General features: G+C 41.4%; 1 protein-coding gene across 1 annotated transcript in view; it reads right to left on the reverse strand.

Moving 5' to 3' along the window:
* SORCS3 (sortilin related VPS10 domain containing receptor 3) overlaps positions 1-22,209 on the reverse strand; it is a 286,600-nt gene that overhangs the window by 45,856 nt on the left and 218,535 nt on the right. Inside the window, exons 9-15 of the mRNA XM_027692189.1 lie at positions 18,781-18,870; positions 16,196-16,375; positions 14,268-14,414; positions 13,686-13,788; positions 9,688-9,764; positions 9,488-9,579; positions 5,290-5,397 (exon numbers count right to left, since the gene is read on the reverse strand). Coding sequence (XP_027547990.1) covers positions 5,290-5,397; positions 9,488-9,579; positions 9,688-9,764; positions 13,686-13,788; positions 14,268-14,414; positions 16,196-16,375; positions 18,781-18,870 — 797 coding nt within the window. The remainder of the gene's footprint in view (positions 1-5,289; positions 5,398-9,487; positions 9,580-9,687; positions 9,765-13,685; positions 13,789-14,267; positions 14,415-16,195; positions 16,376-18,780; positions 18,871-22,209) is intronic.

A 22,209-nucleotide genomic window follows, 5' to 3' on the forward strand; every position in this document is an offset into this window, starting at 1 on the left:
TTCCAACATTTCTCAATTACTTATTCATTCTGCCTCACTCTTCTGCCAGCCACTGATGGATTGCCAGTTATTTTATGGGTCTCCTGGAAAAAACTGCTCCCACTTCATCTCTGGTAAAGCTGCATGGCCACGTAAACAAAAAGGTGTTAGAAAGGACCAGGACTCGTAACCTATTCATGTACAACCAGGAACATTTTCTAATGCACATAGCCAAGGGCAGAAGTCAGAGCAATGTTGACAGATCAACTTTCAGCTCACTGAAAATGTTAATGCTCAATTATGCATGCAGAGATATATATGGATCATTAAGTATACATACGTGGAAATACATACATATTTATATACATACATGTGGTTGTGTCTACATAAATATATGTTTACCAGTACAAACTTAATGATCCTCGTCTATAAATGAGTGTCTGCACACATACACACATAATGAGTTTACTAAAGTGATGCAGGGCTGTGAAGCAAAAAGGTTATTTCTCTCAATGTAAGTTTGGAGAGATGCTTAGCACAGGAGATGAAGTGGCAGGGGTAATAATTATGAGTCAGAGCTGGAACAACATAAAGCCCTTCTCTGAACCCATAAAAATATCTTGTCGCTGATCTAAATGGTACAAACTAGCAACTCTCCCAAGCAAATGCTGCTTCTGTTTGGATATATCATAATCAAGTAGAAGGGGAATACAGTGTGATTCCTTTCCCCTGGTGAGCATCAGGCAAGTCACATGCTGTGCCTATGGCTTGTCAACACAGACATGTTAGATCTGACCCAGCGGAACATGATATCATTAAAAGATATACTGCTCACCAGTGAGGGCTACAGGACAGAACTTAAAAAAATGTAGATTTCAAGAAGACTACTACATCGTGTCTTCTAAGAACATGTCTAACCCATCACCCTTATGCATTGGAGTTATTTTCCTAAAGGACCTAGTGTTTTCTTCAGGTGCTTTCCCCGCACCCGCACCAAACGCTGCAATGTGCTTTGGTACGCAGCTCTGCACTAAAGGAGCTGAAATGACCATCTTGTCAGATGAGATAAGTGTCAAAACAACAACAAAAGGAACTTCAGAAGTGGATGATCAGCTAGGAATGGAGGAAAGAGACTGGATTCACCTTGGTTAGGCAGTAGTTCCAGGGCAGACCAGCTCACACAATCTCATGGTACTTTCCAGTGTATCACATTCTTAACAGAGTTCACTCAGCTTGTAAGGAAAGAATTAATTTGTGCACTGTTATAGCCATTCCAAATAACAAAATCATAGAATAATTTAGGTTGGAACAGACCTCTTCAAGACGTCTTGTCCCACTTCCCACTAAAAGCAGCTCCCTATTCAAAGTATGCTGAGATATTCAAAATCATGTAAAGCCTCTACGTGCAAATTTACAGATTTTACCTCACTGGCAAGTTCTTCAGGACTGTCTTAGGGCACTTAATGGGACCCCTAGTGGCCTAGTGGTTAGCATGCAGCACTCTCACCGCTGCGACCCAGGTTCGATTCCCGGTCCCCCGGGCAGATGGAGCTTGTTAGCCCTGTGAGGCCATCCATCTATGAGAAGGTCACTCTAAACAAACCTACGTCCTGAGGACCTCACTGCCATTGTCCAAGCTTGCTTGGCCCCGGCAGATGAACCTTAGGATTAAAGGGTGGGCTCAGTTCAGCGCAGGCTGTGTCTCACCTAAAAAATCCATTGCGCAGGCTGGAAAGGTAAAAGACCTTTCCCAAAATCTTCGTTCGCGAAGACTGGCCATTATTATAGGGCACTTAAACACAGCCCAAAGCGCAGAAGATCCAAAAAACCTACGATATTCACACAATAGAGACAGATACTGCAACTGCTCACATAACAGCCATGAAGTGGTATGAAATTCTGTGCTAAAATGATTGCTGCTTCCTACAGCCCAGAGAGCCTTTCACAGTATGTGGCAATGAAGGTTGGGAAAGTCATTCTACTGATATATTGATTTTAATAAGACAGTATTATGATAATATTTTTAATAATGCAATATGTTAGTAATAGTTGGAGTATAACGACTATTTAATATGCATTCCCCTCAGAATATTATTTTTTGGAAGTAGTTGAACACAGACAATTTTGATGCAAATCTATGGAAAAAATTTTCCCTAACAGGAATCAGCCAAGACTCCGAAGTGAAATATTTTGCATTTTTGAGGATGAAAGACAAATCTTTAAAATCCACTCTTTAAAAGCCACTAACCTACCCAGTCTAGCAGTACACAAATATACCCACAGTCTTGGTCTCTCTGCTTCAGCCGTGCTTCTAGTCTAAGCACTACCACTGACCCCATGATCAGCTGGGGGATGCTAATCCCAAACCATTGTGCTTTTCTCATCTTGAAACTTCTTGAAATCTTTGGGATTTCTACACACAAAGACAATTCTATGTAGCTCCAACCCACCATGTGTTATCTTGGATGGTCAGTAGCAATAGAAAGGAATCGATTTCTTCTCAGCCAAAGCTTCCACAAGCTCAGTATGATCCTCCAATGCCCTTATAGATGCATTCACTAGAGTTCTCTTTGTGAGAAATACTTAAGTGATTTGCATAGAAATGGTTTGCATACAGGCTTTACAAATGGGCCCTTTTCTCCTCAGTTCCTTTAATGCTGTGGATAGGAATTTGTCTAAATATTTATTGCAAGTGTCATGAAATTTCTTTGTATAGCTTTTACAGACTATTAAGAATAGTTTTAAAAACTGCTAATGATGACAGTAATAATAAAAACAATAACAATAACAATAGCACTGGCAATAATAATAATATGCCTGCAAAGATTTAAAAAAGTCAGTTCTCAACAAAGCTAATACACAGTATTCAGGAAGATAACTCACTTATTGCATTTTTCACCAGAAGACTACAGAGATATAAAAAAACAATAAACTTGGATTTGTAATGCATCTTTCATCTCAAAAGAAAACTCCATTGATTTATTAAGTAAATTGGCTAAATCTGCAGCTAGTTGCAACTGAATAGCCCCATTGATTTGAAGGAAGGTGCTGATGTGCAGATTTATGTGATCTCAGATGTGTCTCTCTACATGTGTGTATGCACGTGTCTGCACGTGTGTGTGGTTAGCAAGTGACACAGACTGCACACTGCATAAAGGATTTCACAGAAAAACACCACATTACCAACACAGAAAGTGACACATTATCATTGCATAGAGTGCACAGAATTGCAGGTTCTAATCTTTAGCTGGGAGTTGGCATATATTTCCCCAACAGGATGCTCACAGCAGTCTTGTGAAAAGTCTCACAGGTATATCATATGCTGTTGCGTTTTGCTCTTTGCAAAAATAGGGCCAATGTTTGCAGATAGCAAGGCAGCAGATGCACAGATATAGTCTTTCACACAAACAAGTACTCTGCTTTTATGAAGAAAAAGCCAAAGCCGAGACATCATTTTGGAATAAAGGAAAAGCTGTCAATGCTACTGGAATTGATATCACCTATACTCCGATAAAATCTCAATAGCTGTCTGTGACAGACACAGAGGCTGCCTTGTTCTGCCCCAGCACTGTTTGGGAATAAAGCATAGGAGTGCTGCTGCTTTGCTTTATATAGAGGCATAAAGGATAACCACAATTACTTAGCCTGGCCTTCCAAAGACACTTTATCACAGGAGATCCAGGAGTTGGCTATGCCTTCCTGAGCCCTTCAAGACTACAGCACCAAAACATTTCTTCTGCCATGGCATAGATGGCAAAGAAGTCAGTTCAAATGACCCTTTGCTAGAAGAGCAAAAGAGGATTTTCCCCCAGCCCATTTCTTGCAGTTAAGATGAGCTTAACTTAAAATACAGACTTCTCCTCAACACAATTCTGTTTGTGTAAAGCTGATGTAGATCTGGTTTTTGAAAGGCATAACAACACAAATCATGCAACAGAGTTGGAATAAATTCAAACCAGTAGCAGAAATGTCCAAGACACACAACAGTTACCCTGTCCAAACTTCCTCAGAAACTGATGACAAGCACACCCAGCAGTCTACTCTCAGTTTATCACTACCTGTGACACCAGCAATGAGATCCACCCACACATTTCTGCCATATAAGCAGACAGATGGACTGAAGCCTATAAGAAAATAAACTTGGCCTGAATCTCTTTTCTCTTGCAAGTAGTGAAAATCTGCAGGAAGTGCAGGTGCAGAAAAAGCAAACTGACTGCAAGATGAAATTTACGGTCTATCTGCTGTCCCTGAACTGGAGTGATGCAACAGTGCCTGATGTGATTAACCCAAGGCACTCCTTCATGCCACTGCAGATAAGCTTCACAGCCATGCCTCAGATTCAGGCATCTTTGCCACCTTGCTTTCTGATTCTTTTCAGAAAGCTGTTTCAGTCAGCTCAGAGAAAACACAAGAAGGCATTTCTCCAAGCAAGGAAGGCAGTCCATCTACTCCTTGCTTTGTTCAGAATCCCAGAACAGATTGCTCTGAACTGCTTTGTGCAAGAGTCAGATGACTCCTTGAAGATGCCTTAGAACTTAAAAACTTCCCTGGTTGTTAAACTCAGATCCTGGCCTGTTCTTGGGCCAACAATACTCCACCAGCCTTACCCAGCACTTTAGCACTCTTGGGAGAAGGAAGGTCCAAGCACCTTCAGTGCCAGCACAGGCTCTTCCTTTCATGGTATGGGTAAACCATGGCATACTACATCCCAGAACAGGAAGGTTATTCTAAGCTCAGCTTTGCACATGCACAATGAGAACACTTCTACCTTGAGGTAAAACCAGACGCACAGTGCAGATAGCAAGCAGTGAGGTTTGAGGATATTCACACCCAGCAGCAATCTCAAAAGACAGTCACGCTGCACAATTGAAGCAAGCACAGAAGTGACATTAGGTGCAACCATACAGATCTCTGACTTATGAAGAGCACTGACTCCCTAGGCCATCAGATCCAAGGAATACAAAATCAGCAGTAATTATGAGAAAGGACACCACTCCCCAGAGAAGCAGATTTACCTACTGTCCTATGTGAACTCCAAAGCTACAGCTTGGGACCACCTCTCCCTGTTATACCCCCTGTCACTACTGGAAAGAGTTTGATTCCACCATCTCTTTGCCACATAATTCATGGACATGTAAACCAGGTCTGTGACCACCAGAAAAACCCACAAAACACCTCCATGCCTTCATGCGATACTACATGTGTAGCTACGCAATGCTGCACTGCACATCACGAGGCTTACCATGCACTTGGGGATCTCCATGCACCCCTTCTGTCATTACAATTTGAAATAGGAGCTGCTATACTTACGTCATTATCTGGGTCTCTATGCCAGGGTCTACAAGTGATCCATCCACAAAAAGTGGTGTTGATGTGAAACTGTATTTACTCCAGGATCTTCCCTCATCAAAACTCATCCTGGGATAGAAGCAGACAACATTTATACACATAAAAACACTTACTCTAGAGCAACTGCATCAATTAAATATTGGCTAAGATCTGCGAGCTCCAGCAGCTAGATTTATAGACAAGTACCAATCTTTGCCATTTCCCAGCCCACTAAATTCATGCTCTTAAAGTACTTTGAAAGATCAAAGCTTTAGAAAGCATAAACACTGGCAATAAGGACATGGATATACTTGATGCAGCTGTACATCAGACCTCAAGGGATCAAGAGGCATTGCCAAGACCTGTTTCTGGATCTGGAATAGTATCTGGCATGAAGCATCACTCAGAGCATAAGCAGCCCTGGCCTGAATGCATGAAAATTGCTATCACTGCCACAGGACATTTTGACCCATCCATGGATCAGTGCCACATGGCATTAGCTACCAGCTCTCTAGCCCTATTAATACTTCTTTTCATGCCCTTTCAGAGTTGGTCTCTGTTTTACAGAGAGGTGGCCTCAGTCCATCCATGTCCCCACTGAGCTGCCCAATGTCCAGGGCTGGGGCTGCCCCTGGCTGCCGGGCTCCTGGCTGGGCTGATGGGATGGGGCCTGGCTGCCAGATCCTGCCCTGCTTCCCCAGGGACCTCAGTGGGCTCCTGCCTTTGCAGCCCTCTGAAAGCTGCCAGCCCTCACTTTCCCCTGACAGCCTGTGACCACAGCAGTGCAGGAAACAGCCAGAGGAGGGTGTACACACCCAACTACTACTGCAGCAGGAAAGACAGGCATCCTGTCAGCACCCAGCTCCCAGACCTGCTGACCATGGACAGTTCTGAAAGCAACCAAGGTGTTCTCTGCTCCCAGACTCTCCACACAATTGTTCCTGCACAATTTCTGCCCAGAATTTCAGCTCCAAACTATATAAGCAAAGTAAGAACAAACAGAGAAGCACAAAGGCTTATTGGCTATAATATTATTTGATCCTTTCCAAGCACAGCTGTTACAGAGTTCTCTGTAATTCTGTGAGGTACCTGGGCTGTGAAGGCTGGCAGATTACTTTCAACGGACATTACCAAAGACATACAGCACAAATTTCTTCTTTGAATAGCAGCAAACATCTCTTATTTTAAAGTCAGCATAAAAGCAAATTTGCCCAAATTGGCAGGGGTGGGGCTGGGGATGCTGACTGTGTGCATTCACATGTGCATCTGAATCTGCCAGGAAAAGTCTTAGTGGGAACTGAATCCTCCCAACTCCAAGTACGTAGGACATTATCCGAGATGCCACCAAAGGATCAGGAGGCCACTGTAGTGCGTATTACAAACCAGGGGTTACACCAACCTCAGAACTCTAATATGGAAAGCCAAGGCTGACAGTTCCCATTCCCTAACTCTCTGCCTCTCACATCACCGAGAAAGACACCTTCACCTGGCCTACAATGCACATGTGTCAGAATAGGAAGTTGCCTTTAGACTAAAGACAGAAAGCTGGGAGTACAAAAGCATACAAAAAGATTATCTGCCCTGAATCTATTTATTTAAATGTATGTATCTTCCCATACACCTGTGCATTTGTATGCGTTCTGCTTGCATGCTTATCTCTCTAAATAGCATTTCAATTTCTGGGGAACAGCATGCTTCATTAGCTTAGCTAAAGTTCTCTCAGCTTTTCAATTATCCACCCCTCTCTTCTCTGGGATGAAACTTATTGTACAATGTCTCAGCCTGAGAACTAATAGATTTACATGTACCCTTTAATCTATTCCACTCCTGCCCATAAAACAGGTGCCTACTGAGGCAATATGAAGCAAATTCCAAAGCCCCTAAGGGTACAATTTTGGAGGAAACCTATTGGAGCTTATTGATAACAGATCTAAATCACTACTTATTTAATAGAGTGGGTGGGACACTCATAGTACTGCACATGCCATTGCATGAGACTTACTGTAAAGGCAGAACATCCGAAACAAACCTCTGCAAAGCAAATAAAGGTGAACTGAGCTCTCAGCTCCTATGGAAGGTCAACCTGGGGCCAAGTCTTTCCCAATATCTAAGTACAGGCACTTGTATGTAATGTGCTTTTTATGTCCAAAGAGCCTTCACAATTAAAGACACAATTAAAATAGTTACACCTGGCTTGAATAATACAGTAATAAATGGTTAATACATGACTTGCAGCTCTTCAGTAAGTGGCTCACCTTTCACTCTTCTGGAGCTCAGCTTTCCACAGTCTGATGTAACTACTGCTGGTGACACCTACTCTTGGCTAATACACACTTCTCCTGCCTCGACTCATACTTGGTTTAGTCTAAAGACTTTGACATGGTCCTGATGTCCTCTTTTCTGAGGGCACTTTAGTTATAGTCATGAGAACTGAGTTACCTGTCAGAGGCTTATGTTTCTAGTCACACACCAACACACTCCAACCACAGACTGGAGTCTGCAGCTCATCACTGAGTCTGCCCTGTTACTCCTTTCCCTTATATGTCCAGTTATGGAGGCTGTTGACAAGAGAGTGCTGGCCTAGACTAACCCCTGGCCCTGACTCACTTAAAGCCATGTATATTAAGCTATCACTGCAATGAGTTTGCTTGTGATAAAACAACCAACCCATTTCCTGAACATTTCCAAGACAAATACTGCAAGCCTCATTTTGCATATAATGAATTCTTGTAATTCCACATGGAGGCACAGACCTCTTGAAGAACACGTGGTTCCCCTATCCTAGAAAAATAACAAAGCCTTCAGAATATGAGCCAATACATCCTGTGGTTAACAATCCACTACCACATCAAGACTAAAGCAGTCATTTCTTTAGCTCAGATGGTAAAAAAATGTGCTCAAATGCAACATATTCAAACTTTTATAGAAATCTGTGATGCAGTTATCCCAGAGTTATCTCTCAGGTCAGAAATATAAAGAGTAGAATATTTTTATATTGAAAATGTAGCCATTAATGTTCTTAAAGTACATGTCTGGAATGTTAACTTTTGATGAGCAAAGACAGCTTGTCTTGAGGTGTCCAGCTTTGGAATGACTGCTATTTCACTGAAGGAGTTTGTACAATAATGGCTCAGGTAGAGGAAACCTTAAGTCCTCATCCCTGCTGCCAAACACCATTGCTTTCTTCTTCTATTTGACTGAAGACCACATTTCCTGTTCTGCGTGAAATGTGCGTGATGGACATGTGCTTAGCACTGTCAAGCTGAGAGACAACTCAATACTGCAGTCAGGAACACAAATCTTGTCTCAGAAAGTTATTTCTAACTATTAGGAACACAAATCTTGCCTCTGAAAGCTATTTCTAACTAATTAATTTCTACAAAACATTAGAAACTGGGTAGGTCAGTCCATTAGAGATGTATATTAGACGTATTTTAGACATGCCCCTCTTTCAGTCCAGACCAGAGACTGAAGGTGATGCTAACACACCCATTTTCTGTTAACAGTGTCTGAATTTCTGAATGCCTCTCTCCAATGTTTCGCTGGTGAAGGAGTCAGAGGGGCAAGAGGTAAGGAGGGGATAATTTTGGGTGGTATCTTTAGGGCTTAGAGTGTTATAACCCATTTATAGCAAAACAGTGTCTTCTGCTGAGAAATCATTTTGCCCTATTTCACCTCCATCTCCATTCCTCTGCCAACAATGTACCTCTGGAAACTGATAGTCAAATACCAGAGGAAACACAGACGTTTGGAACATATCTCTGTTGTCCTTATCTACACCTAGTGCCCTCTCCTCTCTTTCCCTTTATCTGTCTTACCCAGTTAATGTTAAATTCTGTAAACAAGGAGCAGAAATGAGACACATCCTCTCAGAAAAACCTGATGCACAAAGGATGACAGTATGTATGTGCTGTAGGAAAGAAACCTCGCCTGGAGGCTCATAGTACATTACCAGTGCAAAGAGTAATTCATATATGTATATGATTATGTATAGACACATTATATTTATAAAATGCTACGATAATCACTGTATTAGTCAACAAAACCAAAATGATAGTAAAACACAGATGATAACGACTTAATTTGCTCATTGTAGAGACTCTAGCAGATGTTGACCAGGTGATGCCATATCTGTCTGGTTATCTCTGTCAGGAAACCTCAAAGTAATAAGTTTCCTTACCACATGTGCCTGATGGGCACCGATGTGTGTTTCATGGCCACTAGTGCCCCTCCCCAGTCCAGAAACCATACGTTGTATTCCTCCTCGAAGATCTGCAAACAAATTAGGTACTGCATGAGTGCTCCACTCCACTGGGAGGAGAAGAGTCAGAAGAAGAACAGCAAAAGGCTCCATGCTTTCCTTTGCTCTGTAAAACATACCTGTCTCCAGGAATTGCCACCATCAGAAGAGATGAACACGCCAGCATCAGTGTAGGAAAGCTCAGAGCCAATATTGCCTGCAACACAAGTGTCAGACATTCTTATATGAATGAACACAGAACTGCACGATATGAAAATAACTTGGCCTGACCACTGCTTTTTTGCTGTTCTTGATTCTATTCTAATCTAAAACCATCACCGTGGTCAGGTGACAACATTCATTTACAAGAGCTGTGACATTTCAAAATTGACACCGGGAGAAACCATATTATCAGCTTATCTTCCAAACAAATAACATTGCCCGTAATTGCAAGGCACTAAAGCCAGGCTTATTGTAGGCAAGGACCTACATACCTGAAAGTCTGTGTATGAAACCCCATGCCTATTTCATACAAATCACCAGAACAGCAGCAGAATAAATAGTGGCTACTGTCCCCGGCTACCAGATATTTCACTCCATACACATTTTTCTCTGAATTTCCAATCTTTGTGCTCTGGCTGGTGAATTGCATCTCTGTGATCTGCCAGTCTTTACCAAGGGCAAGGTAATTACCTCTCTGTCTCTGCTTTTGTGTAGAGGAGAGCACCCAAAGGGAAGTGCCTCATACAGCTGAGTTTAAAGGTGAAACCCAGACCCCACTGAAGCCCATGATTATGGGGCTAGAAAGTCTACTCAAGATTCTGTCAAAATGCTCAAACACATAACTGATCTCAGAACCTGCAGTCAAATAAACTTGATAGATCTTGCTTGATCTATGAATGGTTTTCAATTGATCAAGACTATGCTGTAATGAAATGTAAGTTCCACTTGTAGAAAATCTTGTTTAAGTATGAACCACACCCAGGGGCAGAAATGGTTCAGAGGATTAAGCTGGGTCAAATGACTTTGTAGCACAGACATAGAGACCAGGCTGAACAGCATTCTAGACAACACTGACTGTTCTCATTGACCTAAACCAAATTGTGAGTTTAAACTTACTGGTTACTTGATACAGTTCTCAATTTTAATCTAGTCACTTCCATTATTATGGAAACCATTTTGCTGTCAGCCTTACAGAGTGAACTACTCTGCCTCACCATACATTTGGGAACAGATATCCCATACTGAACACACAGGCTCACTGAACAATGCAGGTCTGCTCTAAATAATTTTTTCTCACTTCCCTACTTTCCAAAGCACCCAGTGGTTCAGGGAAAAGCTACCAGTCACCCAGGGACTATTTTGTTGTGTTTTGATTTTGTTTTTTTTTCTGCTGGACTGTCAGCAGCACCTTCAATCAGTCCTAGGTAGGATTCTGGTGGTATGAACATCTGCTCCAGAGGAAGCAGGCAGCTGTAACACTGACAGATGCTCCATCAGAAGGCCTCCCAATTATAAAGGACCACTGCCACCATATTGTGGTCAAACATACGTCTTCTTTATTCAAAGCCCATGAATTCTTTACCCAATGAGCCACTCTCATCAATTCCAAATGAGACTGTTTTTAAAGCAGGTGTAAGTTCCACAGAAGGAAGGAAGAACTAATATTTTTTCTCCAAAAATAGCAAAGGGAGATGTGGCACTCCTGACACATCTGTAACATCAACAAGAGTATAATAAAAACACACTAATGAAAATGTAATTAAATTTCTGACATTTCATGCTGGAAAATGAGAAATTAAAACCCATATGTGGGTTGATGGCCTCCTGTCATCATCATGGAATCCAACTAGCCACAGTGTTGTGCCAATGCTGTTGCGAAAAGTTTCTGGCTCTGGGAGGCAGCACAACTCAAAAAGATGTTTTTATCAGTGCTCAGGATTTAGGAAATGTCACATTGTCCATCTACCTAATTTTATTCCTTGACATCAGCAAGAGTGACCAACTGCTTTAGATGAGGTTACAAGGAAAACCTGATGTGGGCAACCATATAGAAGGTCAGTCTATAGGGACATCCAGATTCATGAGAATAAATCTGTGTTAGTTTCAAGGTCTTTTTTGCCCAGTATCTTATCATGAGTTGAAGTCCTCAAGAATTAGAAACTGATTTAAAGTGCAGAAGTGTAAGATTTGTATCATCATATTTTAAATACTGAAATAGAAACCCCATTTTTCAAACAGAGATTTTCAGATTGGAGGAAGAAAAGGGAGTAAAACCCCAAGATTTTGTTGCTATCAATTCTTTCTGTCTTTCTGTTCAAACCTGTTCCATTATTTTCTTCATTCTCTCCATCTAGTTTCTTTCAGCCTACATGGATTCAAACCCCACAAAACATAACCAACTCTCAAGCAAGTCAAGAGGATTTAACAGCTGTACAATTAGATACTAAAACATAGTTCTTTCATTTGCAAGAGTCTAACCTCTGTCCTATATCAAGAGCCCAAATTTCCAGTCATTGCTGAAAATGTGCCACTGTAAATCAAGTAAGACACAGAGGCTTTGAGCAGCCAACGCCCATGAGAATAAATTGCAAAGCTTATCCTGGAACACATTCACCAATTTGGTGAGACATTCCTGTTGTTGGGAAACTGGCTAGTGGAAGCAGATATGCATATTCCCTACAGGTTAAGCTTTTTAATGTACAAAGCAGTGAGGCAGAAATTGTATTCTGCCTCTTAAAGGTTAATTGTTAGACTTGGAAAACATTCATCCCATGCACTGGCAGCTTGAAAAGAACCTAATTTACCAACAATTTAGATTAATACCTAGAATCTCACTGTCCTGCTGCCTCTATTTTCTTCCTAAAAGGTTAAAAAAAAAAAGCCTCTGCAATTACAGCATCATGAGTAGGGCTTGTTCCTAAGCATCCATCTAGCAAGTGCAACCTGCCAGCAGTGATGACTCCACTTGGCTAAACATAGGGAAATCTGGAGGTTTAAACCAAATTATCTCACTCCATTTGGCCTGGATCAGTGAACTGGAAATCACATGGTGTCTCCCTTGTTGAGATATAAATGTCATGAAGGGAACCTGTCTCTCAGGTTCTGTCTTAGTCTGGCAGACACATGGAAGCACAGAAGGACATGAGAATGAAAATGGTTGGAAGAAATAGTGTAAATTCATACAGGCAATATGCTAACATGACACACTTGCAAGCCATTGCTAGGCTGAACAGGACAAAGGAGACAAACTGAGCCTTAGAAAGAACAGTTAAGCTATTTGGACATATTTGAGCATATGTAGGATCCTCTCTTTGAAAAGACAGAATAGCCTACATGATTCAGAGGCCAGCTTTCAGTAGTACCAGCCATTCAGAAAGCATCTTTTTCGCCCAGCAGCTTTCACAGAGCTGTAGCAGTCCTGAGTGTGGCTGGTAGCCCCATCCATCCTGATTAGGCTACATGGCGTGTGCAAACAGGACCTGGGATGGTTGTCAGGTTAATTACAGTGGGTCAGCCATTGCCACCATGAAGCATTGCAGCAGGTTGTCATTAAAACATCATGACCTGCCAAAGCACAATTTTGTGGAACAACCCACAATAACAGTGGCCCACGCAGTGCTAATGAAGTGCTGCTTGTCTTGGAGCAACACAGGGTTTAAAGTAGGTACCATGCACAAGGTAGATACACATGAAGCCCAGGCTTCACCTGACAGACTTTGTGACAACTCTGTGCTTGCTGCTCAAAAGGTGGAATGTATTGATACCTCTTAGGAGTGTAGCCCTAGGTACTCTTCCTGTTCATGGCAGCTCCAGCAAACAGGTAGGCACATACATCAGTGGTTGTAATGTTAAGTGAGAGGACTAAGTAATGCCAGTTGGTAATGGTCCCTTGAAGGTGTGGGCTTAGACCTGCATATGGGTTATTGTAGAGCAATAAACTCTTGACAGGCATTGCCTTTTTTGAACTTGCAGCCATATGTCTTCTTCTAGCCCATAACAAATGGGAGATAAAGTGAATTAGCTCAGCACTTGCTAAAACAGAGCTGAAAGCTTTTGCACCAACAGGGAACATCTCATACACTCTCAAGCTCCCAGTGAGGTATGAGTGAGTGGTGAGAAGCACTTCTGCTCTTACCTGTGGCCACCAGCAGCCCAGGAGTTGTCTCTTTGCTAGAAATGCTTCCTGATGTATATGGATTCTCTGAGAGCTGCAGACGCAAGTGCAATGAGCAGAAGGGCTGTTGATAAAAAACAAACAAAAGGCAGAAGCTTTAATATGCAACAAGTTAAATGTCAGGGGAACCCTGGATGACTACACACAGGCGCTCTGATCCTTCTGAAAAAGACCCCTCTGCTCTTAGCACTGTTAAAAATAGAAGCATATGTTCATTTGCAGGATAGACACCATAAAAGTAGATGAGAACAAGAGAATCAGGAACTCTGCACTACAAGCAAGCATGTCTGCACTAGTTTTTACCAAGTGCTCTAGTCTGATCTAGAGCACTTTCCCCCAAAACTTTCTTACTCTGACTCGAGTTCCATTAAAAACATCAAGGAAGATGGTCAGAACTTTTACTTAAAAGTTATGAAGCTATAGATAAAGAAATCTATTAAATTCATTAACACCTAGCAAATCAAGAGAGTTTTGTTAATTTTGTGACTTAAATAAGCAGCTCTGAAAAAGTCAGTTGTGCTTAGAAAAAGATCTGCCACTCACCAGCTCACAAAGTACAGGATCCCCTCTTAGATCAGTGTCCGGTGCCTGCAGCAAACGCCAATCTCTGCCCTTGTTGTAGGTAATGAAAGTCTTGATTTGGTCATCTATCTTCCTGTTAGCCAGGAATATGCCTTTGATCCCTGCTACCTAGGAAAAATGGAGTGAGATGAAAAAATACACCGGAAGAACAGGCTAAAAGCAATGTCCATCTGAGCACTCCCAGGAGCGGAAGGTCTCTGAAAAAGCTATGAAGCCATCTCAATCCAGCCTTAGAAGACTGCGAATGGCATTAAAATACATCTTGATGATGGCTGCAAAGCTGAAAGGCCTCATGTGGTCTCTCTTGGGAAGAAAAGGACAAAGATGCTCACAGAGCAAATCCTTGGGAAACAGCCCACTTTAGGATTTCCTTGAGTGCTAGCAGATACGTTGATGATGGACTTGAAGGTACAGCATGTCACACATAAGCTCTGTGAGCTTCAGCATGGGGTCTGCCGCACTCCCTCCATAGATTGCCAACACATAGGAGACAGCAGATCACATCAGAAGCAATGTGGGATCTTTGTGTGTAAAAGAAAAAAAAATCAACACAAAAGATGGAAATTCTGAATATGCGGAAACACCGATGTTTTGCAAACTTGAATTCTACGCTTTCCTTCCACTCCCAAATTCTGACAAAATCAACCCAGTTGTTTCAAATGTTTTGATTTTTGTCAGTAGAACCCAGTACAGCAAAATATGGTCCTGTCAAAACATTCCCAAGAAGATTTCATGTTGAATCTGCTCTCAGTTGCACAGCTGTGAAAGTGAGACAGGAAGAAGGAACTTGCTGCAAATCTGCAACTTCCTGGCAAGAGCCAGGATGCAAATCCTTCTACTCTAAAGCCCCCAGAGTGATACTACTTTTTAAATGACCCCGTGAAAATCTCTATTGGCATTTAACAGTAAAAAGTCTATGATAAATCACTGGGGAATACAGAGTTTTCCCAGGAATTGGAAACAATGCATATTTATATTAGCTGATTAATCACAGCAAAGAAATATATATTTTCATAGTCAGGAAAATATATTTAACTAGGTGAAAATAAAATATAAACCCTGTTCTTCATACTGATATATGTGTTATTTGTGAGTTTTCCCTCATTGACTTAAACTACCTGGATTTTTACAAACAGGTTGATGATGTTGTTAAATGAGCATCATTCTGGTTGAAATAAATAAATGTGTTGTCTTAACTTCTACATGTAGCTGAAAAACACTTCTCCATGTAATAGTAGAAGTCAGCCTGAACCCATTACTACTAGTATTAGATTAGTTGTTTGCTGCTGGCAAAGCACTGAGCCCTGAATCTCAGCAGATCTTCCATCCAACAAGTAATGACACACTAAAACCAGAATGCTCTGAAGAAACCAGGAACTGGAACAACTGCTCTGAATGGACTGCTGTTGGCCAAGGCTGACAGGTCTGGCAGAAGAATGAGAATGGAAGATAATTTGGGGTAGAAGTTATCCATCTGTCTTCTTTGGGCAAATGGCACCTACAAACTTTTGCTTATGGTTCACAAACTGTTCAGTGCTCAGAAAGGTAGAATCCAGATTCCCTGCCTGCGAGCAGGTGTCTCTAGATATCCAAGGGGAAAAACCAGTATTTTGAGTCCTTTTATAGACACTCACATTACTATGAGAAGGATAATGGTTTTCCCTTTTGGAAATGACACATAGCTAACCAGTCATTGACTTGAAAGCAACCAGTTGTTGCACCTACAGCAGAATGCACAGCATCTATTCCCACATGAGTGAACTCAGCATCAAACCCAGTAAATGCCTCAGGCAAAACAAATGAAGATCCTGGGAGGTTGGTAAGAGATTTACACTTGCTTGAACTATCAAGCAGTTGCTGTTCTTTGCAGGGTGACCTTTACTACATACCTCATAAAGGTCAATGACGATATTCCCCTCCAGCCCTCGACTGCTTTTCACATTTTCCAAGGCCAGGGTGAAGTAGACCCCTCGAGTGTCCGAGATATACAGGTTATATGTATCATTCTGGTTCCACTCTTGAACAGCTGCAAAGACCTGATTCTCATCTGTGCTGATAATATGCATGTCCTGTTAAAAGAAGACAAAAGTTCTGTTACTGAGGATCTCAGAATTTCTTTGCCCTTCGGGACATGTAGTAATTACCATGAATTATGAAAGAATGGAGATGGAGCATGAATTATAGGTATGTTAAACAACTTTCTGTTAGAGCAAGCCAATAAATTACCACCATTGTGACTTTTCTGCATTTCATTTTTTTAATGATCACCAGCTGGGCAAAAGGTTTTTGCTTTCTTCATTTTTGGTAGCTTCAAGGAATTTCATCCAGTTTCATTTTTTATTTATAAATTTGAAAGCCAGTTTTATCACTCCTGGAAGATTCACAGCCTTGAAGTCCTCATAGTCACTAAGCATGGTGTAGCACCAGGCTAAAAGCAGTGATAATTTCCATTCACATGCTGAACTAACAGGCTTGCGCTTCCAACTGGTAAAGGGATGGTTTAAAAAAATCTGGGAGTTCACATCTATTTGGAGGTGAAGTATAGGAATCAGTTCGAGCTACTGCTGATAGGAATTCTTAATAACACACATTCCTATTGAGAGTTTATCTGAGATCAATTATCCCACTATATATAGACTATCAAATAATCCACCCACTAACCTTTGTTGGATTTCTGCTGCTGACCAAGACACAGAAAGTCCAGCAAGGGTTTGCCCATTTAGTTATAATATAAAAAAAATTTACAATGCATTTTCTCAGTATTATTTTAAAACAGGTTCATGGAAATTATTTCCACAGTCTTGATGAGTATTGGAGGACTTCTTCCTTGCTACAATTGTTGAACAAACTGACTCAGGTTCGGCTAGAAGCAAAATGACTATGGTTATATGAGACACCATTTATCTATTTGTATCTATTTAAGCTTTCCCCAGGGTGCCAGGAGGCCTTGATTAATTCCTTGCACTGTTTCCGCATCGAGAAACCATAATCCTGGAAGTCTCCCAAAGGGTGAAGTGACCTGATTTTGGGGAAGAATATCTGGGGGAAGATCAGTTCGATATCCTCATCCTGCCTAAGAGGCAACTTAATCTTTTTTGTGAGATATCTAGATGAAAAGTTGGGATTGATTAGATGGGGCTATTTCTAATAGACCTAACATAGCCTATCACCATGGGATGGGAGGAAAAACCATTTGAGGCCTAATTCTATCCCAGCGAGTGCAATCAATGGGAGATTTGCCATTTCCCTCAATGAAGGAAGACTAAATCAGGAAGTTTGTTCTCGCCCAGCAGCTATAATTCCTTAAAGATTAAGCAGGCACCCAACGTATTCCAACAGTGTGAAAATAAAGCAAAACGCCCAATACTTCAATCTGTTTTGGCCACTTGCAGTGGAAATAGTGCGTTACCCTAGTGCCAGCCTCACATACGTACAACTCCAGCAGAGTTCATTAATCTACAGCTGACAGGATAGTTATTACTGTACAGCAAAAATATTCTAGTGACTAAGGGCAGAATAAACAAGCCTCCTTTACAAGGCTACAAGACTTTTCTGTGGCTAGCTTAAAAGTACTTCTCATTTTTAAATTAAAAAAGTATCCCTGATTTTATACTATGCACCAATTCTAAACCAGGGCCAGCAAAAAATCTGTATTATAACAGGCCAACCTGTGACAACATCAGTCAATAAAGCAGGACAATCAAAGGGCATTCATTCCCTCTATCCATTTGACTTTTTAATGAAGGACAGCTTTCAAGGCCAGTCCATAAGGTGGGACTATAAAAAGTGTTTCCAAAGGTTGTTGTGTAGTCAGACAGTCTGAATCCCACACCACCACCATGGAATAATAAACAAAAGAAAATGCCTCTGTGCCATGCAGGTGTCAATACATTGTGGACTGTCATCAACCCAAGTGGGAAAGAGTTGAGATGTAACATTGGGAATCTGAGATGCAACTTTCTCACAACTTTTCATGTACAAGTTAAAGCAAATATGCCATATCTGCTGGACTGCAGATATCCCACAGACAATAAGAAGGGTAGATCCATCCATAAGGCAAATCTAGTTACCTATCTCACAGCTACTCCATCAAAATTTTCACTTGTGGAAGGAAGGGGAAAGCCCTTATTGCTGATTATCAGCCCTCTGTGAGAGTAGCCTCAAGAGCCATTCCGACACTCCGAAGTGCAGCAGTGGTCTCAGCTGCCCATTAGTTTACCCAGAAACTTGTATTCAGGCTAGGCACCAGAAAAGTTGGTCCCTTCTGCTCTACACAGTCCCACATAATGACTATACTATGGCATTTGAGTATAATTTCAGGGACATATTCTCCTTGTTGAGGCTTGTTTGATATGGATAGAAAGCCAAGGGTTGTTGTGGTTAAAGTGCAGGACTCAGCACTTCACTTTATTGAACCTCCTATATTTGGCCCCCCAAAATATTACATATCTGTGTTCATAAAGTGTGGACTCACCTTAGGAAGAGAGTATTTGGGTAATTTAATCTGCGCAAAAGGCTCCCGTCTGTAGGACACGTAGTAAGTTGCTCTTCCGCCAGTTGTCACCTGTGGAAACACCAGAGAAAGTAAGTGATGACTCTTCTGAGACACTCTGTGCTGCCACCTCTAAGATCATTTGACAACCTTTCTCTAAGATATCTTTTCCATGACATGCACAGCTGCCCTAAAGGTATCTGCATAGCTCCAAAGAAATCCCAAATTTGAGAGGGCTGGAGATTATTTATTTAAGCGGTGCTATTGAACTTTCCATTTTGTCTCTCATGATTCAAATCCAGTGTGATTTTAACACCTCAGGAAAAAAGGGAATAGTGGATATAAAGTTTAAGGTCCTGAATGGGAGGAAGAGGATCATCTGGTTTCATCACATGGTTCCAGCTCACTACCTCAGGCAAGTAATTTAAAGTCTCTGTGCTTCTGTTTCTCTCCTGTAAGTAGGAGATAATCCTTCTTTTCTCTGCTGCTTCTCAGCCTTGTCTACACTGTAAGTCCCTTGGGGCCAGGATTGTCTTCCAACAACCTTTTACAGTGACTAACAGCAGAGATCCACACCAGCACCATTTAATGCTAACAGTAAATGTGCTCTTGGAAAGCTGGAGTTAAACTCTTAGATGCCCTTTGTCACTATAAAACTGGTTTCTCTGAAGTCATACTGTCTCTGAAAAAGGATATGGGGGGGAACTGATAGACATCCAAATCTGCGCCATTTCAGGTCTGGCTACAACAAGGCTTACATCAGTGAATTTCCTATATTCTGCTGTTTTGGCAGTCTTGCAGGTCTTAAGATAAAAAAATGCACAAAGCACTTCTCTATTATATGGAATGTCATTTGTTGGCTTCTTAAGTTTCCAATAAAGCTAACAGAAAGGTCCTAGATTCTCTCCTAGATATACTTGCTTTATCTGACAGTGATATTTCAGAATGAGCTTACATAGAATATTGCTACAGCATCAATTGTATTCTCAGCAATGATATAACCTCTAGATAGTGGCTTTCTTCCCTAGAGAAGCTGTCATTTGAAGGACACAATATTACTGGTCATGAAATTTGATATCTAATCAACTCAAAATAATGTTTCTTCATTGAGAGTTTGAAGAACTGTAAAGAAAGAAAAGTTTAGAAATAGAACTGCCTTCTACACTAAGACTTCCCCTTCTGATTTTTTCCCATTTTCACTTGTAATATTATCATAACTGCATTTAGCCTTTCCAAGGCAAAAAATCAACCACTATTATACCACACACCCCATAAGAAGGCCATAAGAATGACCCATATGACAGCAAACAAACTCTAAACAGTTAACATGTACCTAAAGCCAAGGGTAAACACAAACATGAAAATCTAAAGTGATATGCTTACAGACCCAAAACAAGCCAGTGGCAGAAACAAGGAGAGAACAAGTGTCACTTCATGAGAGAGTCTCACTTCATGTGAAGTGCCCTGCGGAGTGGCACAGCAGCTAGCATTTCAGGGTCCTGCTCTCCAGCTGTGAGGATCACAGACTCATGGAATGGTTAGGGTTGGAAGGGACCTTAAAGATCATCTAGTTCCAACCCCTCTGGCACGGACAGGGACACCTTCCACTGGACCACTTGTACAGTGTTCAAGGGTATATGGTGTGATTCTTGGGGAGGTCCTGCACAGGGTCAGGAGCTGGACTTAGATGATCCGTGTGGGTCCCTTCCAGTTCAGGATATTGTACGGTTCTGTGTAAACCCATCCAACTCGGCCTAGAATATTTGAAGGGATGGGGCATCCACAACTTCTATGGGCAACCTGTTCCAGTGCCTCACCACCCTCATAGTAAAGAATTTCCTCCTTTTGTCTAATCTAAACCTACCCTCTTTCAGTTTAAAGCCATCCCCCCTCGCCCTATCAATATGTGCCCTTGTAAAAGTCCTTCTCCAGCTCTCTTGTAGCTCCCTTTAGGTACTGGAAGGTGCCCTAAGGTCTCCCAAGTGCCTTTTCTTCTCCAGGCTGAAAAGGTTGAAATAAAACTGTTGAGTGTTATTTCTGAAGGATGTGTTTCCCATCTAATACTACCACATCAAAATAAGTTTTCACAGGAGAGAACAGACTATGCAGTTGACTCACGCTGAGTCCAACTCAAAGGCAAAAATTCATGTTTGAAGTAATTTTATTTCTCTCAGCTCTGCAAGCATTGCTCAAAGGATCCCACACTTCTAGGTCATATTATCTAAATAACACAGGGAATATTTAAACATCCCCTCTTTTGTTATTTCTAACCTCCAGTGGAAAATCCAAATTCTCAAATGATATAACGTTGTCACATGAACTCGTTTTACACCACTCATGATTTCAGCACCACATCATAATTTGTAATGGGGTCCAGATAGGACTGAACATGTCCAGTGACTACTTGGTAAGCACCCTGGGTTCAATATCCACCTCTTCTGGTGGGCTGAGACATGATCTTCAACTTGTATTTAACATGCAGACATGAATATTTACATACTTTGTAAATGCTGTGATGACCAATTAAAATTGGGAACAGTCCAACAATCTTCCAGTTAATCCATTGAACATAAAGTGGCAAAAATATCAAGGGGTGATCAAATTCCCCTTTCTGTGCCAAAACAGGACCCACTACAAGTCTGCCACACTCAAAAGGTTTAACACAGTTTTTTTGGCTTTATCCCACTGCAAATTGGTACCTGGAGGTTTTTTGTTTGGATGTGTTGCTTGTTTGTCTGATTTTTAATGCAGAAAGGCAGGATTAAAACAGTGTTCAAGTTCACTGTGCATTAGTTAAACTCCCTTTCAGTCCTCTACCTGGACTAGGTCACCTTGACAATGGTTTAGAAATACAAATCTTTGTGGTCTGTGGTCTTTCTGAGCAAGTTAATATGAAGCCACCCACAAGTCTTTTGGCAGGAATTGTGTGAAGCTTTTCCCAGCCAGGATCTCATCTTTCCATGATTTACATGGACGGTTATAACAGTTCCAAAAAAACGATCAAGCCTTCAATAAAGTTTTGGCAAGCACTGTGGTAGAGAATGAATTTTGGAAGACCCAGCTTAATTTATTTTGATGAACTTTTCCTTTTCCTATGAGCAAACTCTCCAACATTGTAAATCCCAGAGATTATGGTACTGTTCTGCCCTCCAATGCCTCCTTTCGGTTCACATTTGATGAATGTCACCCAATTATTTGCTGTGAGCTCATCTGTCATGCTCAGTACAGAATTAGCTGGGTTTGTCTTTTTCCTCCTCCATTGCTAATGACCAGATCGTTAATCTGTTTTTCTGGATTTCTACTTTATGTGTTTAATTGGGCTTATGGCCAGTGGAAATGATTCCTGTGGACAAATGTGTTTGTTATTAAACACATCTGTCTTTCCTAACCTGTGTTCTGTCTTCCTGGGTC

The sequence above is a fragment of the Neopelma chrysocephalum genome, unplaced genomic scaffold, assembly GCF_003984885.1.
Source record: "Neopelma chrysocephalum unplaced genomic scaffold, ASM398488v2 Primary Assembly neopelma1_85, whole genome shotgun sequence".
NCBI lineage: Eukaryota > Metazoa > Chordata > Aves > Passeriformes > Pipridae > Neopelma > Neopelma chrysocephalum.